At 33.5% G+C, this 21,484-nt stretch overlaps 1 protein-coding gene and 1 long non-coding RNA gene across 2 annotated transcripts; one reads left to right on the forward strand and one right to left on the reverse strand.

The window, feature by feature from the left end:
* The first annotated feature begins 1,958 nt into the window (after positions 1-1,958).
* Positions 1,959-6,085, forward strand: LOC131651869 (trihelix transcription factor GT-3b-like). Its single transcript, XM_058921593.1, has 2 exons — positions 1,959-2,481; positions 5,256-6,085. Exons 1-2 carry the CDS (start codon positions 2,152-2,154, stop codon positions 5,841-5,843), a joined length of 918 nt encoding a protein of 305 aa, XP_058777576.1. The 5' UTR covers positions 1,959-2,151; the 3' UTR covers positions 5,844-6,085.
* Positions 6,086-7,799: 1,714 nt separating this feature from the next.
* Positions 7,800-9,853, reverse strand: LOC131651870 (uncharacterized). The gene is made up of 2 exons (XR_009298503.1): positions 9,714-9,853; positions 7,800-8,179 (listed from the first exon to the last, which is right to left on the reverse strand). It is a non-coding gene; the product is annotated as an uncharacterized LOC131651870 (long non-coding RNA).
* Between the last annotated feature and the right edge of the window lie 11,631 nt (positions 9,854-21,484).

The following is a 21,484-nucleotide window of genomic DNA, read 5'->3' on the forward strand; positions in this document are numbered from 1 at the left end:
GGGTGAGAGAGGTTATTTGTTATTCTTGTAAACTTGTAATCTTGTTTTAAGAGAAAGTAAAAGAATAGCAGTTATAACCAATATTTGTGTTCTCCTCTTCTTCCTTGTCCTTTATTCATCCCTTATTTTATACTTTGTTCGTGGCATTGAATTCACAACAGATCCTTTGCACGGGGTTCTGGTACACAAGTGGTGCAACCCCTTTGCTTACCCAATTGTAGTTGCGGGGGATCGAGCCGTAATCTGCCCTACCAAGTTCAGTACCAGAAACCTCTGAACCAACTGACAACATGTTGTTTTTATTCTTATTTTTGGATACTTCATAATGAATTATAGCAGTTTTGTCATTTTGTTCAAATTGTAAGATATAGAAAATGATGGATAGTGATGAAATGAGATGAAATACATTCCATCATATTCTGCTTCATTCCATCTTTTTTTTAATCAATCCAAACGGTGCACTATAACCTAATTGCATTCTATTCAGCTCCATTTCATCATATTCTATCCATCCAAACACGAAAAATTGTATATGGTTCAATATTTTTTTCTTTACAAATTATATAATGCATAAATGTTTACAATAGTAAAAAAAAGAAAAGAAAAAAGACATTTACATAGTCTTATAAGATTAATTTAGTTAAAAAGAAGAATGATTGTATCCAACCAAAATAATCAGGGTTTTAAAAACTGGACTGGACTGGTCGAATTGGAAACCGACCATATAACCGGTCTGATTCAATTACTGAAACCAGTCAAAATCGATGCAAACTATTAAAACCAAAAAAACTGACGATTTTTCTGAACCGGTGGTTTAAATGCTTTTTTAATTTTTTAATTAAAAAAAATTAAAACGATATCATTTTGATTATTTTGATGAAAAATTAAAATAAAAAATACAAAATAAAAATTAAGATGTTGCATATGTGATTGATTTTGTTGTCGATGGTTTTGATATTGAAGAAGGAAATCCCAACGTTAAAATAATTTTTTCCTTGAAATTAAATTTAGTAAACAATGAAGTTATTTTGCTATAAATTATTCAATTAGATTATGTTGCGATTAAACTTTGTTTGCAATTATACTTTGTAATTTTTTACTATTTTGTTATGTCCACTACTTATGTTAAAAATTTAAATTTAAATTATGAAATTGTGAATTTATTTATGATATTTTAAAAAAATTTAATTGATAGTTATATTTTGTAGAGATTGAATCATCCGGTTCGACAAGTTTTATACATATATAATTTTAATATAACGATCGATCTATTCAACTGAGTTATCCGGTTTAATTCGATTTAGTCACACGGTTCGATCAATGACACAGTGGTTCGACCAATAAACCAGTGACCCGATCCAATTTTTACAACATTGCAAATAATAACTAGGGATAAATATGTTTTTAGTCCCTATAAAATTACTAAAAGGTGATTTTAGTCCTATAAAAAGGTTGACTTTTAATCCCTATAAAATTACTTTTGCACGTAATTTTACTCTACTAAAATTTTGTATAAAAGTAATTTTATAAAAATTAAAACTCGATTTTTTTATAAGGACTAAAACCCAAAATTGAAATATTTATATAAAAAAAAAAAACATATTTAACCAACAACTAATAACAAAAATAAATAAAATTCTATTTTCCCAAGATAATTCATTCATGTGACGCGCTTTCTATTATTTTTGGCCACATTGTAAAGAATACAATTTTCATTATAGAAATAGAGATGATGTTATCTTAATAATCTCTGGTTTGAATTAACTTGAGAGTGTGAAAGAATTAAAATGAAGTCCCCGGAAGTGAATGTTGAAAAGAAATCCTTGGTTTATTCAACAACAAAAAAAAAAGCCCGACATCAAGAACTAGAAACCCCCAAAATATCCACATTTACTGTACCTTTTACACCGACAAGAATTAAATGAAGGGGCATAACCGTAAACCACATTCCCATTTTGAAAAAAAACCTCATTTTTGAAAACTCAGCATTAGTCAACGATTCCTCCCTTGTCGACAAAGAAAACTTGGCCGAAAGAAAGAACACCGTTTTCCTTTTATTTCCTTTTTTTTTTTTCACTTTATTTTATTTCCAACCTTTCAATTTTTCAAACCCTAATTCCAAATTCACTTTGCGGTGGTGGAAATAACGTAATGTACGGTGGCGGAGGAGGAGACGACGCCCTGGCTGCTCGCCTCGGGTTAATCTCCCCGTCGCTGCTTATTCCGACGACGTCCATGATTTCCCGCGAGATGTCTCCGGCGCCTGTGAGGGAAGAGAGGCTTCCGTCTCAACCGCAGTGGAGTCAGCAGGAGACGAGAGAGTTCATAGCGATACGAGCGGAGTTGGAGAGGGACTTCACTGCTTCGAAGAGGAACAAGACGCTTTGGGAAGTGGTGAGTGCTAAGATGAAGGAGAGAGGATATATGAGGAGCCCTGAACAATGTAAATGCAAGTGGAAGAATCTTGTTAATCGCTATAAGGTTCTTTTTTCCTTCAACATTTTCTCTGTTTTCGTTTGATATTTGAGTTTTTAGTAGGATTCTTATTTAACACTCATACAGTATATAACTGCAATCATACAGTATATAACTGCAATTGGTCGAATTATGCATTTCTAGTGTTTAATGATGTAGTAGTACTCATGGTTTCAAGGTTTTAAATTGCGGTTGAATTCGGAGTTTAGTAGAAGATTTCAAGATTTCTGTTATTACTAGGCTAGGTAAGGAATTGAGGTTTGAATTCCATCATACCTATTATCAAAATGAGCTTCCATCAAAATTAAACTATACAAGTATTTAAAATGATTAAACCAAGTTCTAGATTGATGTCTAGTAACTCTTCCTGGTTCATTAGCTCTATCTACATTACTAATGTAATGACTTCTTAAGTCAAACCCTCTTCTCCCAAAATAAAATCATCTTCCCTAATGTGAAACAGAATAAGATAGCACAAGAGGTGAAACCCCAAAATAGAGAAAAAAGCAGACATAGAGCAAAAGAGTTCAATACTAATACTAAGTTACTAACCTTTGAAGCGAAACAAACCATATAGAAAAGGCGAAGAAGAACAAGAATTTAGAGACAAACAGCGAAGAAGCAGAGGAGAACGACGGCGATCGGCGAAGAAACAAATGAAAACGGCGGTAAACGATGAAGAATATTGGAAAACAGCAAAGGCAAGGAGAAATATTAGGTCAATAGAAGGGTGGAAAAGACCAATATACCCTATACCCTTAAAAATATTTGGGTTTACAAATTTGCCCCAAATTGAGAATAGTGGCCGTCCAACCACAATGGCAGTTCTATTGGGCTGCTACAAAACCGCTATCATTGATATCGCTTCGCATGCTAATAGAGTAGTGGTGAGGGACCGTGCCGCCACGCCACACCAGTATAGCGCGCTTTGACAACCTAGCATAAAATGTATGTTTAGTAACTTGTTTAGTGAAACAGTTTCTTCTAAAAAAACAAATAGAACACTAATAAATTTAGGTTTAAATGTTCTTAGAAAATACAAGAACACTAAAGTCAAATGAGACAATAAATTTGTTCCCTCCCTCCATGTTCGCCTAAAGTAAACTCTCCCCTTATCGGTCCCTCCCACGCCTCCCAAATAGCAGCACCATCAAACAAACACTCACATCAATATCACACGAGTTACTCAAGAGCCAAACCTCTCTCACGCCTCACAAACATCATCACGACTCACAAAGATTGTCATGATCGGGATCTTGCTTAAGATCAGGAGGAGATGGTAAGATTGTAATCAAGATCGGAAGATCCTTACCAATTATTTTTGTAAAATCGAGAGGGGATACAACATACTATTCTACTTAAGATCGAAATCCTCGAAGATGAGTGAGATCGCAAAAATTGTAAGATTTTAAGATCTAGATCGAGATCTTGACAACCTAAAGTATCACATAGATTCCACAAAACATTCAAAATAGGATTGCTAGGGGCAGAGATGAGAGATAATCAGAGCGAGACTTAAGAGACTTAAATGACAAATGGGAACTAGGGGAAGAGTTACATGGAGATAAGGTTAGTAAAAAAGTAAGTTTTATCCATAAAACGAGATTCTTGATCTAATTTTTGGGAACAATGTTTTGCCGTGGTCGTATTGGCTTTTCGTTATGGCGCTTTGTTGCACTTGTTTCCACAAATTTGTTTACTATGTTAAGACTGTTGGAAAAAATGGTAATGCTTCTTCCTATACTGATTTGTCGTGACCGTTTTTACAAACCTTTTTTAGAACCATAGTAGTACTTATGATTTTCAATCTTTAGAACCATAGGCTTGTTTTATTGTAATTTGGAAGCTACCAACTAAGAGGGCATTCTCATTATGTGATATAATAGCTGAAAGAGTCTCGAATGTATGACAGTGGTCTGAATTTAATTTACTTGTTTCAATGTTATTATTTCTATCTTATGTTATATAATAGTGGTATTACCAATATTAATATTTTATGAAAGGAAATTTTGTACAAAAAAAAATGTTCAATCAAAGTTTATTGTTACTTTTAGATTTCCTTTTATATTATGGTACTGGTATCTCATTTTGTTTTTGTTTTTTGATGCTCACTTTGCTTCTTATGCAAAAGAAGCCATAATATATCTATTCTATCTACCTTTATTTATAACCAACATTTGTTTATTACCATTGGGACTTGTTCATAAATAATGAAATGTATGATGTGATATGTGTATGGATTAACAAGTGGAGACTGGGGACCATAATATTGGATTAGGTTCATGTATGGGAAGTTTTATGTCATGATATGTTTTGGTTGGTGGTGTGTTTTTTTTTAGTTCTTGGGCTAAAGTTCAAGAAATCCTTCCAACTATGGGTCATGACTCATGTGCAGAAATCTCAATGCTTGAAAGTTGAATCCTTCGTCCCTATGTGTAGCTCAAGTGATTGAGTTGAGACATCAGAAGAAGTTTGAGAAGAAAGTGCAAGATTCAACAATAATGATAATAATAATTAACATTTGCTTATAAAGAGTAAAAAAAACTTTTGTATATTAAAAAACTCCTTCAACTCGCCAAAACGGACATGTTAATAAATTGACCTTCCCTTTGCATATAAAACCCCCTAATATGTATGATTTGGTATTTGGTGAGTTTGTATAATCGTGTTGTTGGATTAATATCATGGAACTGTGCATCAGTTTTCTTTTATTTGAAAATGCCGAGAAAAGCCATATTTTTGCTTTACTAAGTTAAAATTACATGATGATATTAATGCAGGGAAAAGAGACATCTGATCCAGAGCATGGCAAGCAATGCCCATTTTTTGAAGAATTGCACGCAGTTTTTACTGAAAGGGCACATAACATGCAACGGTTACTTCTTGAATCTGAAAATCGTCCAGCTCAAGCAAAGAAAGGAGTGAAAAGAACAAGTGGATATCGATCCTCAGAGGAATTCTCAGAAGACGATGAGGAGGTTGAAGACGACAGTGAAGAGGAGAAACCAGCGAGAAGCAATACACGTAAAAGGAAAGCTAGCAAAATTGCAATGGAGAAGTCTTCAAGGGCAAACAATGCAAGCAGTAGTTCTGGTAATGTTCAGGAAATGCTCAAGGATTTTTTCCAGCAACAACTAAGGATGGAGATGCAGTGGAGGGAGATGATGGAAAGGCGTGCACATGAAAGACAATTGTTTGAACAAGAATGGCGACAGTCAATGGAAAAGCTTGAAAGGGAGAGATTAATGGTTGAACAGGAATGGAGGGAGAGAGAAGAACATAGGAGACTGAGGGAAGAGAGTAGGGCAGAGAGAAGGGATGCTCTGTTGACGACTCTTTTAAACAGGCTCACTCATGAATCTAACTAAATGGGTAGTCGAATCTTCATAGCTAATTTATTTCTTGTTTCAATTTATTATATGATTCTATGTTTGGCCGAGAGAGTGAACTAAATTTTATAGCAGCTTTTGATTACAGAGAATTTTGGAAAGGAGATTACTTAAATAATATAAGAGTACATGAACATTTTCTTTTGAAAGTTCATACAGGGAAACATTTTCTTTTGTATTGATTGTGCAGGGATATGCTGTTGTAAAATATGTATTGTTTCTGTATGTTTTTCTTATATATGTACATACCTTATATATTGCCTTTTACACTCAGAGGAACCAAATATGAAGAAAAAGATATTGAGGCCTTTCATGGAATATCTAAACTTGCATCTTCCTAAGCAGAATCGTCACTAGTCAGAGCTAAATTGAGGCATTCGAGTTTGAAAACAAACTACTTCTCATTGTTATTGCAGCAAAAATTCTAGTTATCACGATGCTCCAAGTTGATGGCTGCATCACCTTTTGCGCCTATATGATGCGAGGAAAGGACTCTTGAGTATAGTGTTTGCGAAAGACCAAACCAAAACTCGAAATCAAAAACCACAAGATAGTGGCTGCTGCAATGAAGCTTTGGTTTGGTCTCCTCACAAACATAATACCTCATTTCCACCATGTTTTGGGACAAAAAGTTCACCAAAAACTATATAACTGAACACATCCAAAGAGTATTATGAAGTTATGATAGCTAGTGTAGGAGGAAAAGAAATAAATGAATGGAAATGAAAGTGACTAAGAAGTTAATTTATAGAAAAAAATGCAACAAATTTAACAAAGGTCAAACAAACACTCTGAAAAAAATTGAGCTGCCAATCCAATTGTAGATGGAGGACCACTTGTAATTGCAATTGAAACACAAACTAAGGGTGTACGTATTTCAGAAACCATGCAAATTATTGTGAATAATTTAGAAAAAATAAGCATACAAGTGAGCGTTTAACTCAATTTCCTTTAAAAGCTATGCATACTGTACAAATTATTAGCTGTGAATAATTAAAAAAAAGATAAGCGTGTGTTTAATTCAATTTCTTTTAAGAGCCATACAGGGAGCAAATTATTAGCTGGGAATAATTTGGAAAAATATAAGCATACAAGTGAGTATTTAACTCCACTTCTTTTAAGAGCCATACACAATTTAACTTTATACGCCATTATTTTGAAATTTACAACCTTTAATTATATACGAATCCAATTAGGATTAAGAAAGTAGCAAAACAAACCCGTGAAACCAAGGGCTGTGTCAAGTGTAAGTTTCTCATCTTTGAATTAAATACAAAAGTGCCTGCAAGTTTGGCAAGTGTAAGAAAAAAGCTAAAAAATGAAAAACAAACTCTTGTAGCACGTGACATTACAATCCAAACATGGTTTTGAAGTAAATATTCTCGTTTATTAAATCATGAATCCATTATGATATAACAGAAACCAAACAACAAATTAAACCTAAACTAGATCAATCCAAGACAAATCAGAATTTGAACTAAGGGGTATCAAAATTTATTTTTTCTCAGCAAGGGTGAGAAATAATATATTAGTGCAGGGGAAAAGGTTTGTGACAGTGCTGGTGTTTCCATATGTTTTCTTCGACTAATGTGTATTTAAATATTAGCAATTAGTTCCTGAAAGAATTTCCTCTTATTTGAATGGAAAAAGTTAGTAATCAATTAGAAATATTGGGAAAATCCAAAGTCAAAGTATAAAATTAGTTAAAACCCAAATTTATAAAAGGTAACACCCCTCAAATTACAAGTCTTGTAAAAAATGAGTTAGACTTATGCTAAAACCTACTAAAAATGTTCAAAGAAGAGTCTAAGTAATCAATTAAGGTTTGAATAATGCAAAGGAGTATTATTCCATGGATTCACTATGTCACATATAGGGAATAAAGGCATAAGGGGAAAACGATTTAAACAACCTTAACGCCCTTAAGTGAAATACAACAACAAAAGAAATGAACATTCCACTTTTTAGCATCACCATAATATTTTCATTTTGCAGTTCCTTAAGAGGCAGTGCAAAGGGATGTTATGTTATGTATTGTTGCAGAAACTCTAAGTTGGCATGCACTGATACAACCAGATAATATTCTCACAATGTCAGAAGTATCTTACAATAATGCACATTTTAAGAAAATACTAAACATGTTGCAATCTGGCTTGGAAGCAGAAACATTGAGACCTAAGAGCAAATTTGTTTTGGAACTTTTGTACTATTTGCTCTAAGGAACTCTTGTACTAGCTTGATTCTCCTGGAGGCTTCTCCTTTGGATGTTTTGAGGCATAATGATCATTAAGTTGGTTTGGATTTGCAAGTTGGACCTGAAAAAGAAAGAGCATCAACAACATTAAGAATCCCGTTACATACATAAAAGTTCTCACAAGGTTCATGCAAAACATCTCCACAAACTCATGGTTCTATAACATATTATGATCATGCTAATAAGGTGGAACTCTCATTTCCTTTGTTGTTGTAATTCACTTAAGGACATTAAAGTTGTTTAAATCTCCATTACCATTAGAATTTTTTCCGAAAAGAGTATAAATTGAATAGGCACAACACAACAACCTATTTAACCATCGTATCACACTAGTAGCTGGTCTACCAGCTGAATGATCAATATGAGATATACATGATGTTGTTACTTAATTATATCAAAACAATATTTCAGAAGTCAAATTGCAAAAATTGTGATATTAAGAGTGATGCTCTCTATATTCAGAAACATTGCATGTACATGATACCTGACAAACACAGTAAAGTATTGTTGCTTGACCAATCAATTTAAGCATGATTAGTAGCTTGTAGAACATGAAATGAAATTATTTCACAGAAAGGAGTGTTACGACAAATGTATTGAGTTGACTATTTCATCATAACAAGGAACAGACAGCTGTGTTTATAACTCTATGTGATTCTCTTAACTAGTTCCTTTTCATGGATGAATAAGAAAGCTAAGGTGGTATTTCGTATTAGGAATGTTTTAACCTGAAATAAAGTTTTCCAAGTTTGGTACAAAGCGGTACAAAAATGTTTACAAAGCATAAGAGATGTCCAAGAATGTAACTTTGTCGATGAAAATTAACAACCAAACATATTTTAGAAACTCTGCTCTCATTCCTATGAATGTGGTCTACAACAACAATCAAGCCTTACCCCACTAAGTAGTGTCGGCTACATAGATCAAACATGTATGTGTATAATTCTTTAGAGTTAATGTACATTACATATTTACATGTGCAGCTGTGCTTATGACCCAAGACCTAGTAGACATGCATATACAATATACAAGTCATGTTTTCACAACATAGTATCTAAAAGAGACAGTTGCATACAGATAATACTCTACAAAGTGTAATCTTTAACCTGAATCAAAGTATTAGTATTCAGTGCAAATAAAGAATGCTAATGAATTCTTCTATTAACACCACAAAAGCAACACTTTTCTAAATATCTATCTGTATGTTACAACAATAAATATTTCGATCTAAGCCACATTTGTCAGCAAAAACACAAAAAGTTAGAAAGAATCATAGCAATAATCACAACTTCAATGCCATAACTTTGTAAAGAACCGTATTTTCTCACCCGCACAACTAATCCAATCCTCAACAAAACGTTACAAAGTATTATAATTAACAAATCATAATTGAATCATCTAAACCCTAACCAATTAGTAATTCTAGCAACACATGCATCAACAAATCCAACAACCGAAACACCAATTTCTCATTCAATCAAAACTGAAAAATACAAATACATGAAAAATTGAAAAGAAATTAACAAGACCTAGATCGGTTGATTCGATGGCATTACATTACTGAAGAACACACAAGAAAGGGGAAAACGAAAAACCTTGCAGATTGGGCACGTGATTTTGAGACCTTCGGCTCTGGCTTCAATCTGAGAGCCTTTGGATCTCTGATTCTTCTCAGCGTTACGCTTCTGCGCTTCGATTTTCTGCTTTCCCCGCGTCATCTTGAGTCAAGATTCTTGATGTGTCTGTGTGTCGCGTGCGATCGAACGAATTTCAATTCAAACTTCACCACGCACACAGAAATGGAAAACAACGGGGAGACTCAAGAGGGACCCACTCCCTCTTTTTATACTCATGTGTGAAATTATATTATTATATATATTATATTATATATAAAATTAAAAATATAAAATTAGTTAACAATTAGTTGTAGGTTAGTTGTTTGTTGAGGAGGTTATAAGTTTGTTAGATAAGTTAGAAATTAGTTAGTCTAACTATGTTTTAGTTGTTTACTTGCTATAAAGGTAAACTAATTTGGTAGAGGCAAACACACATATAAGATGTGGCATATGTTTTTGTAATGAAATGTAATCTTTTTCTCTCAATTTATTATTTTAGTTTAGTTATTTGATTAGTAAGTAATTGTATTAGCTTGTTTTAATCCAATATAATAGAATAGTATTTTAGAATTTATATGATTTAAGGGATTTTGATCTTTTTAGAAGAGAGAAAGATTCGGTAAAAAATCGTGCATGGAGAAAATGAGAGTTTTCATGCCAACCTTCTTATTCTTGACGATAAGAATGGATATTGATGGATTAAGCAAATGAGATTGGTTTTTTTATTAGTTACATTAGTGTGTTTTATACTCCTGTGTAGGTTTATGTTTATCTTCAGGGCCGGCCCAAATAAGTTAGAGGCTCTGTTATAATTTTTTTAAATTAGGCCCCAATAATAAAAAATTAAAAAATAATTGTCATTTTTTATTTTGATTCTTATTTTGTTTTTTTAGTGTGTGTGAAAATAGAGAGATGAACAAGTAGTAGATTAAACATTTAAATCACAGGAGATAGAACAAATAGTTAATTAAATCGTCAAATTAAAGGGGAAAAAGGATGTATCATTTGAAAACTAAATCAAATAAAAAATAATAAATAAATAAAAGTAAATAAGGGTTTGTGTAAATTATGAGAAACTAGAAAGAGGTGAAAATTAAAAAATTAAATAAGTAACTCTTGATACAAGGTGAAATTGATAGGATTAGAAAAAAATGTAACTCATCATATAATACAAACCGTGATCCATCTCACAATCAATCTACCACAAAATAATAAGGAATTTTGAAAGAAAAAACAATAAATATGAATAATTTTTATTTAAGATATTCTACCTAGTAAAAAACATGTAGCAATGAATAGGATATTTGAAACCATAATTAAGAGATATTAGTATTAGAAAACACTCTATTCAGTTACATAATTATTATAATCAATTTAAAAAATTTATTAATTAAAAATTCAAATTCTAAAGAACTTAATTGAAAGTGTTGTTAATAAAGTTAATAAATTCTATTTCAGCAAACTACCATAATTTTAATTTCATAGCATCTCTTTTTCTTTTTTTTTTGGTTTATCACCACCGGTTTAGTCCGGTTCGGGAGTCAGTTCTGGCATCAAGTGGTTCCAGCCCCCTCCCGATCACCGTTGCGGGGATCGAACCATAGTTCTCCCTATCAAATTCAGCGCCAATCACCACTGAACCAACCAACGATTGATATAGCTTCTCTTGTTCTATATGAAGAAAATAAAGGTAGAGAAACAAAAACAAAAGTTCCACATTGAATATTTGTGGATATGTTTAAGGAAAAATAAACTATAATAACTCACTTGTTTCAATCATGATTGCCTCGTACAGTTTATAGCTCATGTGGGTCCGTTATAGGTATCTATGATTAGTTCAAAGTTTTTCAAATGCTAAAAGAATAAATTTAAGGCTCAGTTTATATTTATGGTAATAATGGGCCCTTGAAGCTTGGAGGCCCTGTTCCATAGAGCAGGTTGCACCTGCTTTGGGCCGGCCCTGCTTATCTTGAATATGAATGTTATAATCTTTAGGGACATTTTGAGAAGAAAGATGCATGCAGATGCCATTTCGAATGGAGAAGAGGGATATTTTTTGAGAAAGAGAAAGAATCTTTTAGAGTTGTTTTAGAAACAAAAGATGAGTTGTGTGAATGAGGTGATGTGACTTTATAGAAAAAACAAAACATACTCCCTCCGATCTTTAATATAAGAACAAATTTATTTTTTAGGTTTATTGAAGAATTAATGTATTTGGACTATGCGTAATCTAGATACATTAATTCTCAATAACCTAAAAAGTAAACTTTTTCTTATATTAAGGATCAGAGGTAGTATATTTTATTTTTCTTATAAAGTCACACCACCTCAATCACACAACTCATTTTTTGTTTTTAAAACAGTTCTAAAAGATTCTTCCTCTTTCTCAAAAAATATCCCTCTTCTCATCCGAAATACTAGCATCTATATGCATTCTTTCTTCTCAAAATGTCGCTTAAAATCTAACATTCATAATCAAGGTAAGAAGATAAACATAAACCTACACGTAAAAGAAATTCTTGAACTCTTTTTACAAGAACCAACCGTCACAGCCATCATCAATTGGACAAGCTCTGATGCTTGTCAACCACCTACACCATCATCAAGCCTGACGTTACCATTAGAAAGGAATGAAAAAACTTTTTCATCATTATCTTTATTTTCTATTTTCTTAAACTCCAATTATTGTGGGTCGTATTTTTTTTTTAGAGAAAGCTCTCCTACAAACTATGCACATGCCATAAACATGGGCTTATTCTTCTCCAAATTACATGATCCTAATTTCGAGTTCTACCTAAACCTTAAATAGAATCTCTTCAATAAAAATCAATAAACTTCGTTTTTATGTGTCTGATGTAATTTTTTTTTTTATTTACTACTATGATATTTGTGTATCTTCTACTTAAATCAATGAAAATATTTTTTATTGCTTTATGTATGTTAGGTGTCTTATTCTCTGTTTAATTTATGTTATGTTTATTTACTTTTGGCATTTGGAAGTGAAATATCTAAGGGTTTTTTCAAATCTCTTTTATAAGCTTTTTGTTTGATGACAAGAGGGAAAAAAAGAATATTTGATGTAAATGGGAGATAATTTATCCTAAAGGTTTATATTTAGAAAATTTCTTCACCCACCTCCCAACCTTCTTGCCCACCCCTGGTGAATTTACCACAATACCCCTTGTTTCGGAAGTTCATCTCCGAAAACGTGTTTTTTTTAATATAAAATATTGATTTCGGAGATGCATCTCCGAAATAAAGTTACTTTTTCAGAAAATGTGGTGTTTCGGAAGTTCATCTCCGAACGCACCCCCTTGGGGAATTCGCAAATGAACTTCCGAAAATATGTCTGGACAGAAGAAAATGAAAAACAACAACAATTCGCTTTATTTAATCGGGTGAAGATTACAACGATAATATTACATATAATTAAAGTTACATATTGTTGATCACAGGTAGGTGGGGATGAGTCAACATTTTGATAACATCGTCCGCCGATCTTTGAAGTTTCGCGTCCAACTCGATCGGGCCTTTCGAAGAAAATCAGTCGAACGTTGTCCACAAAACCGCCAAATCTTCGTCGTTCTTGATCTCAAAAGGTGTGAACTTAATGCCTCCCTCGTCGTTAAGCGATGGCGAGCGGTACTCGAGCTTGACAACCTTTCGATTCTCGGGATAGTGCAAAAGCGTGTTGAGCGACGGTATCAACTCCGCAAACAGCGTGTCGCGCGAGAAGCGAAATTGGAACGGCATCGGGTAGCCGGTTTCAAAGTAGACGAATGCTAGGTGGGGGTAGGTTTGTGTCATTTGTGTTTTGTGGTGTGGAGAGGATGAAGAAGAGTGTGTATTTATAGACTTATTGGAGCATTGATGGCCTAACAAACCTTATCCTGCCTCAGGGGACATTTCAGAAATGAACTTCCGAAAATAGGAGGCAGACTAGCATATTTCGGAAGTTCATTTCCGAATTATGCAGAAACAGACATAAATTTTGCATTTTGTTGATTGCTTAGTGTGTTGTCTAAATTGAACATATGGAATTGACATTAACCATAGATTAGACAAGCAAGTCATAAAACATAATTATATTATAAATGTATTGAATCGGTCCGATTTTACATGATAAACAACAATACATACAAAAAACGATCCGGAACAAACTAAAATTCACCGAACCAATCGGTGGATCCTAAGTCCAAAACAGGCTCATTCTTCGACCGCTCTCTATTTTGCTCGCGCTCTTGGCTCATCATTTCTTCAAACTCCGCCATTCTTGAAACAAAAGGATCCGGCCAAGTCTCCGCCTTATTTGAACGATGTGCGGTCCATTGACAACAAGTAGCCGGTATAGGACACCCGGGTTTCAAAAACACTTGGACGAAGTGCCGCGATCGTAGATACCCGATGCATATGATTCGGCCCGACGAGTCCAATGGCGGTCGACTATGAAGTGGAAAGAAAGTCTCACATAGTCCAAACCTCGTCAAATCGACGCATACAATATCATATGCACTTGCTATGAGATGACCCATATCGGGGAATGACATCCACTTCGAGACCGGAGCGATACCGGTAAGTGGTGGAACAAGTGAATCATGAATTTTTGCAAACTTTTCTTGATTTTCATATAGTCGGCCGTAGATGTCCCGATACGAAGTCAACTCCGCAAGAAGTTCCCGTCGGACTAAAGTGTGATTATTTTCCCCTTTACCGAGCAAACCCGCAACGGCCCGATATCCACAATTGCCGTATCCTCCAACATCAACGATGTTATCGATATATTTGTGCATAAAAAATGGCATCTCATCAATGTAGACAATGGGTATTTTTTTATCGGCGGTGTGCGAGGTGGCTTCGAAATACGGGCACCTTTGTTACCACTACACTTGGACTTAGGTGTCTCATGAATTTCCGGTAACGATGCATCAACATGTTCAAAGTAGGAAGGAGATCGTTTTGTTGATGTGTCATCTTATGTAATTTTGGACTTTTTCGGTGCACCTTTAGTCTTAACCGGTTGAGATGGTGGTTTCAAATCGGTGGTCTCCGGAAATGCGATCTTTCGCAATTGTTCTTTTATATGCATTTTTGTTGTGTCGTCCGCTTTAGCAAACTTCTCCAATATCACTTCCAACTCGTCGGAGATGGTGATTTTGGAGTCATTTTCTTTCGGCGGGTCAAAATCATCAAAACGAAGTTTCTTCCAATGGTCGGCTACCTCATCCATGCGTATGGGTGAATTCAAATTCTTTTTTTTTGCAAGTATACAAGCACATGGTAGGCCGTATGTCTTTCTAATCGTGCACCCACATAATGAACTATCCGGCCCCGTCGTCTCCGACCGCTTAGCTTCATGAAACAAAAAATTCAAACCCGTTCGAGATATGTTGTAAATCAATTGGGAGAATAGAATTTGCCCTTTAAACCGGTGTTCCATAACCGTCTTGCTCCGACCGAACGATGTTTGAATTTCATTGTGTTGATTTTCAAGCATTTGGTTCACGGTGTCCCATCCCCGACACAAATCTCCCTTGCTATCACCCAACCACCTCTTGAAGACCGCATGTGCGGATTCAACTCGGTTAGTCGTGGTGCAACCAAGATGTCTAACTCGATTTGTCCAAGCGCACACGACTTTTTCTCTAACTTTGTCAAGAATGGTGGATTCGACATAATGACAAAAAGTCTTAAGGGAACCACACAATGACCTAAAGTGTACCAATTTCTCGGTATACACATCTTCGGAGTAGGCATCCAAAATTTCCCTCCATGCCGCCATTATCCTATCAACCACAACACCGGCTTTAACAACTTTACCGTTTTCATCCGGCCTATATTTTGTCCCAACCGCGGGTTTCAACTTGCTTCTCACGTTGCAAGTTATGTGATACCGGCAAAGTAAAGCGGTAGATGTCAGGAAGACGGTATCGACCGCATTCATCAAAGCATTGTCCCGGTCGGTGACAATGACGTTTGGCATAAACGCTTGATCAACTAACAAAGACTTGCAAATTCCCAAGGCCCACGTAAAGTTGTCTTCTTTTTCACACTCCAAAAAAGTAAACCCCACCGAATAAGTCTTGTCCGTCGAGGTAACACCGACTATCTCTAGAAGCGGAAGCCTATACTTGTTGGTCTTGTACGTCGAATCCATCACAAGAACGGTTGGAAATGTGTTGAATAATTTGATACTTTCGGGATGAGTCCAAAAAATATCACGCACCGTAACTTTGTCCTCGGAGGTTCGGAAGCTTGAAACATAATTGTTATCGCCTAGTAGTTTCAAAAGTTGTTGCATTTCCGACCGAGGGCCCATATTCAAAACCTTGAGATTGTGCCGTTCATTGTAAATTTGCTTGATATTTGAAACGCTATCCGGTTTCTTACGCTTCAAATCGGCAAGTATGTTGCGAGGCGCCACTTTGACTATCGTTAGGTCCGATATCACATTCCTCTCTTCGCGGGACAAACGACACGCCATTGGATGCCCGTGTAACTTGACATCCAAGGCATGATTATGCATTCCACAAATTACGATTAACCGCCACAAATCATCAACCCTCCGAGTGGCACGCAACTTAAACGGACACCCGCACTTTCTCGACCCCGTGTCCTCGTGTTTTAGCACCCGGTTTGATTGTACATAACTACCACCCCGTTCGCAATTCAAAACAACGAAAGCTTTCCGCCTACTATTTCCGTTGTCCGACCTTAAAATAACAATTGCAAATCCATTTTTGTTAGCTTCCTTCCGAACCCAATCAAGCAATTGTTCGCGATCGCCGAAGCTCCGATCAATTGTAAAATGTTGCCGAACATCGACCGCATTGATCATAGGAGTAACGTCAATAACCGGATCGTTATTATCGTTGACAATTTTTGGAACTAATACTCCATCGTCTTGCACAATGTTGTCCGGATGCACCATACCTAACAAATGAATAAATTATCAAAAGTTGGCCAAAACTGTTTTTTTTTACTGCCAGGCCTATTTTCGGAAGTTCATTTCCGAAATATGTTAGGTAACATATTTCGGAAATGAACTTCCGAATTATATCAGTGTTCAGCAGAATTTTGTTGAATCAATGTAGTGAAATAGGGAATGAAATAAGTGATGTTTACCTGAAATTGTAGCTTTCTATGCTCCCTTTAACGTGATCAACGGTTTGAAACTTGATTTTAGGACGAAAAATGGATGGAGATTGATTGGGTTTTGGAGAGGGTTTGGAAAAGTGTTGGAGAAAAATGATGAAATAGTGAAGGAGGGAAATTTGTATATGCAGAAATATTTTCGGAAATGAACTTCCGAAAATATTAATGGTTTTGACATTTTTGGAGGTTCATTTCCGAAGACAAAAAAAATTCAAAAAAAAAAGCGCTTCGGAAGTTCATTTCCGAAGCAGGGGTAGTTTTGGTTTTTCGCTGGGGGTGACCCCCATAGGGAGGTGGCTAAAGAAATTTTCTAAATTTATTTTTAATTGCTCATAATTTAATCTTAATTTTATGAGTTTGAATTTAATGTACTCATCATGAAAATATTATTATTTCATAATAAAACGTTGAAACATTCATGTGAATAAACTTAAAGGGTTAACCGTTAACTTAAGAAAAAAATTTAGAGGAGAAGCTCTACATAAATTCAAGAAAGAAACAAGTGATTTTATTGTAATACATTTTATGTTGAAAGATAACAAAACACTTGTATTTCTAAAGAGTAGTTTACATCCTCTTTTGAGTTTTGAGAGATATTGTGTAAATACTTTATCATATATTCATTTATCTTATTGTAATTCTCAAAAGGGTAAGTGTTATCCAAATTCTTTGAGAAGACAGAGAGATTAAGTTTGGATCAATTTTTTGTGGTTGAGACATCTAAGATATAGGTCAGCTGAACCCTAAAATATCTTAGTGATATTTGTATTTAGTTTGATTATCTTGAAAATGTCTTAATGTGAAGGGACTAGATGTAACAAGGGATGTCAATAGGGCAGGGGCGGAGGACACTTCCCCATATTTTTCCCTGCCATCAAATTCATTCCCCGTCCCCGTCTATGATCCTGTCTTGGGGGAGTTTCTATCCCCATCCTCATTTTCCACGGATCCCTGTTTCCCGCGGAGATCCTCATGGATCTTACATTTATTCATTAATATTTTATTTTTTAAAATGTCTATATTTTCTATAAAAATAAAAAGCATAAATTCACATATTTATTTTGTTATTAAAAAAAATACTAGTATTTGACATTTATTATTTTTTGTTAAAAATAATAATAGGACACAAAATAATAATACTTTTATAAATTTCTATAAAATACTATAAAATTCAATAACATGAATTATAATACTTTTTTAAGTAACAGTATGCCTAAACAACTAAAAAATTCAACAACATAAATATGCTTTAAAAACTATACTTCATCAAAATTAATAAGGGATAATTGTAAAATTTAGCATCATGAGTATGCTTGAAAAGCTAAAAAATACTTCATAATAAGTCAACTAAAAACAAAAGTCGACATATCACTATTTGCTCAATTGATAACACACATAAAGTAGAAATATCAAAATACTTAAAATAAATTTACATATAAATAAACTAAAATATTAAACAAAATATCCAAACAAGTAATGATAAATCATGTCTCTCTTTCCAACTTCTCCTAGCAAGGTCTTCTTCATAATTCCACAATTAGATATGGCTTTCTTTTTCCTGCGAAAAGTAAGCAATCAATAATTATATCTACTTAAAAAATACTTTGAAAACTAAAAGGTAACCAACAATAATATGTAAATTACCTTATCATCATCATCATCATCATCATCCATATCTTCATCCATACATTCGAATTGAGTTAAAATTTTTGAATAACCTAAGAAACAAATAGCTAAATTAAAATTTAAAAAACCATTACAATTAATCTTGCAAAAGATAAAAATATATTACCTTTTATTTCTTTTCGGATCCAATATTGAGTGCACTTAAAAGCCTCTAAAGTGTCTTCCTTCAACCTACTACGTTGTTAACTTAAAATACGACCACTAGTACTAAAGGTGGACTCTGAAGCAACAATAGAGATAGGAATTGCTAAAAAGTCCCTTGCAATCTTTTTCAAAGTTGTAAATTTCAAACCATTTTGTTTCCACCATCCTAGCTTTTCAAAATTTTCTTTTTTGTTTGTTTATAAAGTAAGACACCGTGTTCTAAGTAGGAAGTAAGTTCTGACTTGATATTTATAGTTGAAGTATTTTCCATCACATATTCCGAATAAGCCTCCTCCAAATCTTGACTTGTGACATCAATATCATCTACCAATATTAATGCACCAACTTCACTACTTGTAGGAACCATATCAGCATTTGATTGATAATCTTCAACTAAATCTTCAAACATTTGTTTCACCTTTTCCAATTCTTTGGGAGCATTATCCCCATACATAAGTGAGAAAAGTAATTCAACAATGTTATTTTATATCTAGGATCCAAAACAACCCTTATTGCCATCACCCCATTAATCAAACTCCAATATTTATCAAACTTCACTATCATACTTCTTGCCATACTTTGTATAGTATCACTAGAAGAATCTTGCCACTTTCTTAAAGCTAATCTTATTTGACAAAGTTTGGGAAAATAAATGTGTGATGTTGGATACTTAGTACCCGAGAACAACTCAATGAGACTAAAAAACAATTTCAAATTGTCACAAATTTCTGTTGCCATTTTCCAATCTTCTTCACTTGGTACACACCTATATTGGGAATCACGTCGTTTTTTTAAACGTTTAAAAACTTCTTCATAAGGCAATGCATAAGCAAGCATTAAATAAGTAGAGTTATATCTTATTCTACAATCTTGTGCAAGATTCTTTTCATAAGTCATGTTCAATTGATTACAAGTTTCTTTAAACTTATCCTCCCTCTTTGGTGTTGCTACCAAAACACCGACATTTTCTCTAATATTTTCAATTGAACAAGAAATTGTTTGTATGCCATCTTTTACTACAAGTTTAATATGCGGGCACAACAATGCATATGAACCAATTTCCCTTTTAAAACAAAAGAAGAAGGTTACATCTTATCAATCAAATGGTCAATCAGAGCATCATTGGTGCTATAATTATCAACGGTTAATATTGACAATTTTCTATTAATATTCCAATCCATCAAACAATCTACCAAAAAATCATAAATAACCTTAGCAATATGTGACGTAGGGACATAAATGAACATAAAAATAAATTATAATAAATATCATATAAAATAACTATACTATAATAATAACAACGTAAATGGAAGGAAGAAGTTACCTAATGATTCAATAATGCAAAATCCCATTTTCATCAATGTAATGAGTTGTAACAGACATATATCCTTTGTTCTGATTGCTAGAAGTCCACATATCAGTAGTTATTGCAATGCAGCTTTTATTTTTTGCAAGTATTTTCATTTGCTTTGTCTTCTCAATTTCATACAACTTAATTATATCATTCTTCATGTATTGCGAGAAACTATCGTGAACAAAGGTTGAAGAGAATGACGATAATTTCTAAAACTAATATAGTTAACCATCATGATGGGATATTCATGCAATATAATCATCTTCGCGAGTTCATTCCTATAAACATCTAGATTAAATGTATAATTTCCAACCACAAATGATTCATGTTTGTTTCCAGATTTTTTTGTCACTTTAGTAAGTCTTATTTTGGACCTCTTTTTGTGTGTCTTGGACGCATGCTAATATGGTCAAATAAATGTTTAGTACCATTTTTTGTATCACCACCAAGTTTCTTATCACAAGATTTGCATATAGTCTTCCAAAGGCCTCCTATTTTTTGCCTTTTAAAATAGGGCCAAACTTATGATTTTAATCCTTTTTTTGTTAGGACTTGTAGTGGGTTCAACATGAGCTTCAGGATCTTGATTTTCTATATTTGTTTCATTTGGAGTAGATTGAAATTCTTGTGTGAGTGAAACTCCATTACTTTCTATAGGAACTTCATTCCTTTCCAAAGCAACATTAGGACTATTGGATGATTGAAATTCACCAACCATTTTTTTTACCAAAAACCTGCCACACACAAACACAATTTTTAAAAGGCTACATGGAAGTAAAACAAAATTAATAAATATATGAAAAAAATAATAAATATATGAAATAGTAAATACATGAAATACACACAAAAAATAACTGATAAAAAAATCTTATATTTCTAAATATATGATGCATGTATATTTCTAAATATATGATGTTATGGCTAACTAGGAACGGTATTTGTTTTAGAAATGAGGTTTGGAATGTGAATAATACGGTATGGGGTATTAAATCTTTGGCTTGGAAGTGGAGCTTTATAGGGGATATTACGCATTCCATTTGTAGTTTTTACGAATTTAACAAAGATCATTTGTTATATCTTTCGTAATTCAAATTGATTTGTAATCTCCTCTTTTTTGCGGATCTTGTCCGTTCTTGTGTAAAAAGGCTTTGAGAACCCTTAGTTCTCTTTATAATTTATCCTTGTTTACACAAAAAAAAATCTAGTTATTTTTTAAAATTTTAAATTTTTTAGTATATCAATTAGAAATAATAACATATATCAATTAATTACATATAGAATTATTAGCTTTGGTCTTATAATTAAAATATAATTAAAAATATAAGATATTTGATTTTTATGGGTGATAGTATGATATTTTCTTTCATTAAAAAGTAATATTTTTTATTTATTTTAAAATATTAAATCATAGCGT

This window comes from Vicia villosa, linkage group LG2, assembly GCF_029867415.1.
Source record: "Vicia villosa cultivar HV-30 ecotype Madison, WI linkage group LG2, Vvil1.0, whole genome shotgun sequence".
NCBI classification, from domain to species: domain Eukaryota; kingdom Viridiplantae; phylum Streptophyta; class Magnoliopsida; order Fabales; family Fabaceae; genus Vicia; species Vicia villosa.

Excerpts from the sequence above, each read along its gene's own strand:
- LOC131651869 (XM_058921593.1), top strand. The coding sequence starts at position 2,152 with ATGTACGGTGGCGGAGGAGGAGACGACGCCCTGGCTGCTCGCCTCGGG. Across the intron at positions 2,482-5,255 it reads ATCTTGTTAATCGCTATAAG|GGAAAAGAGACATCTGATCC; the intron begins GTTCTTTTTTCC and ends ATATTAATGCAG.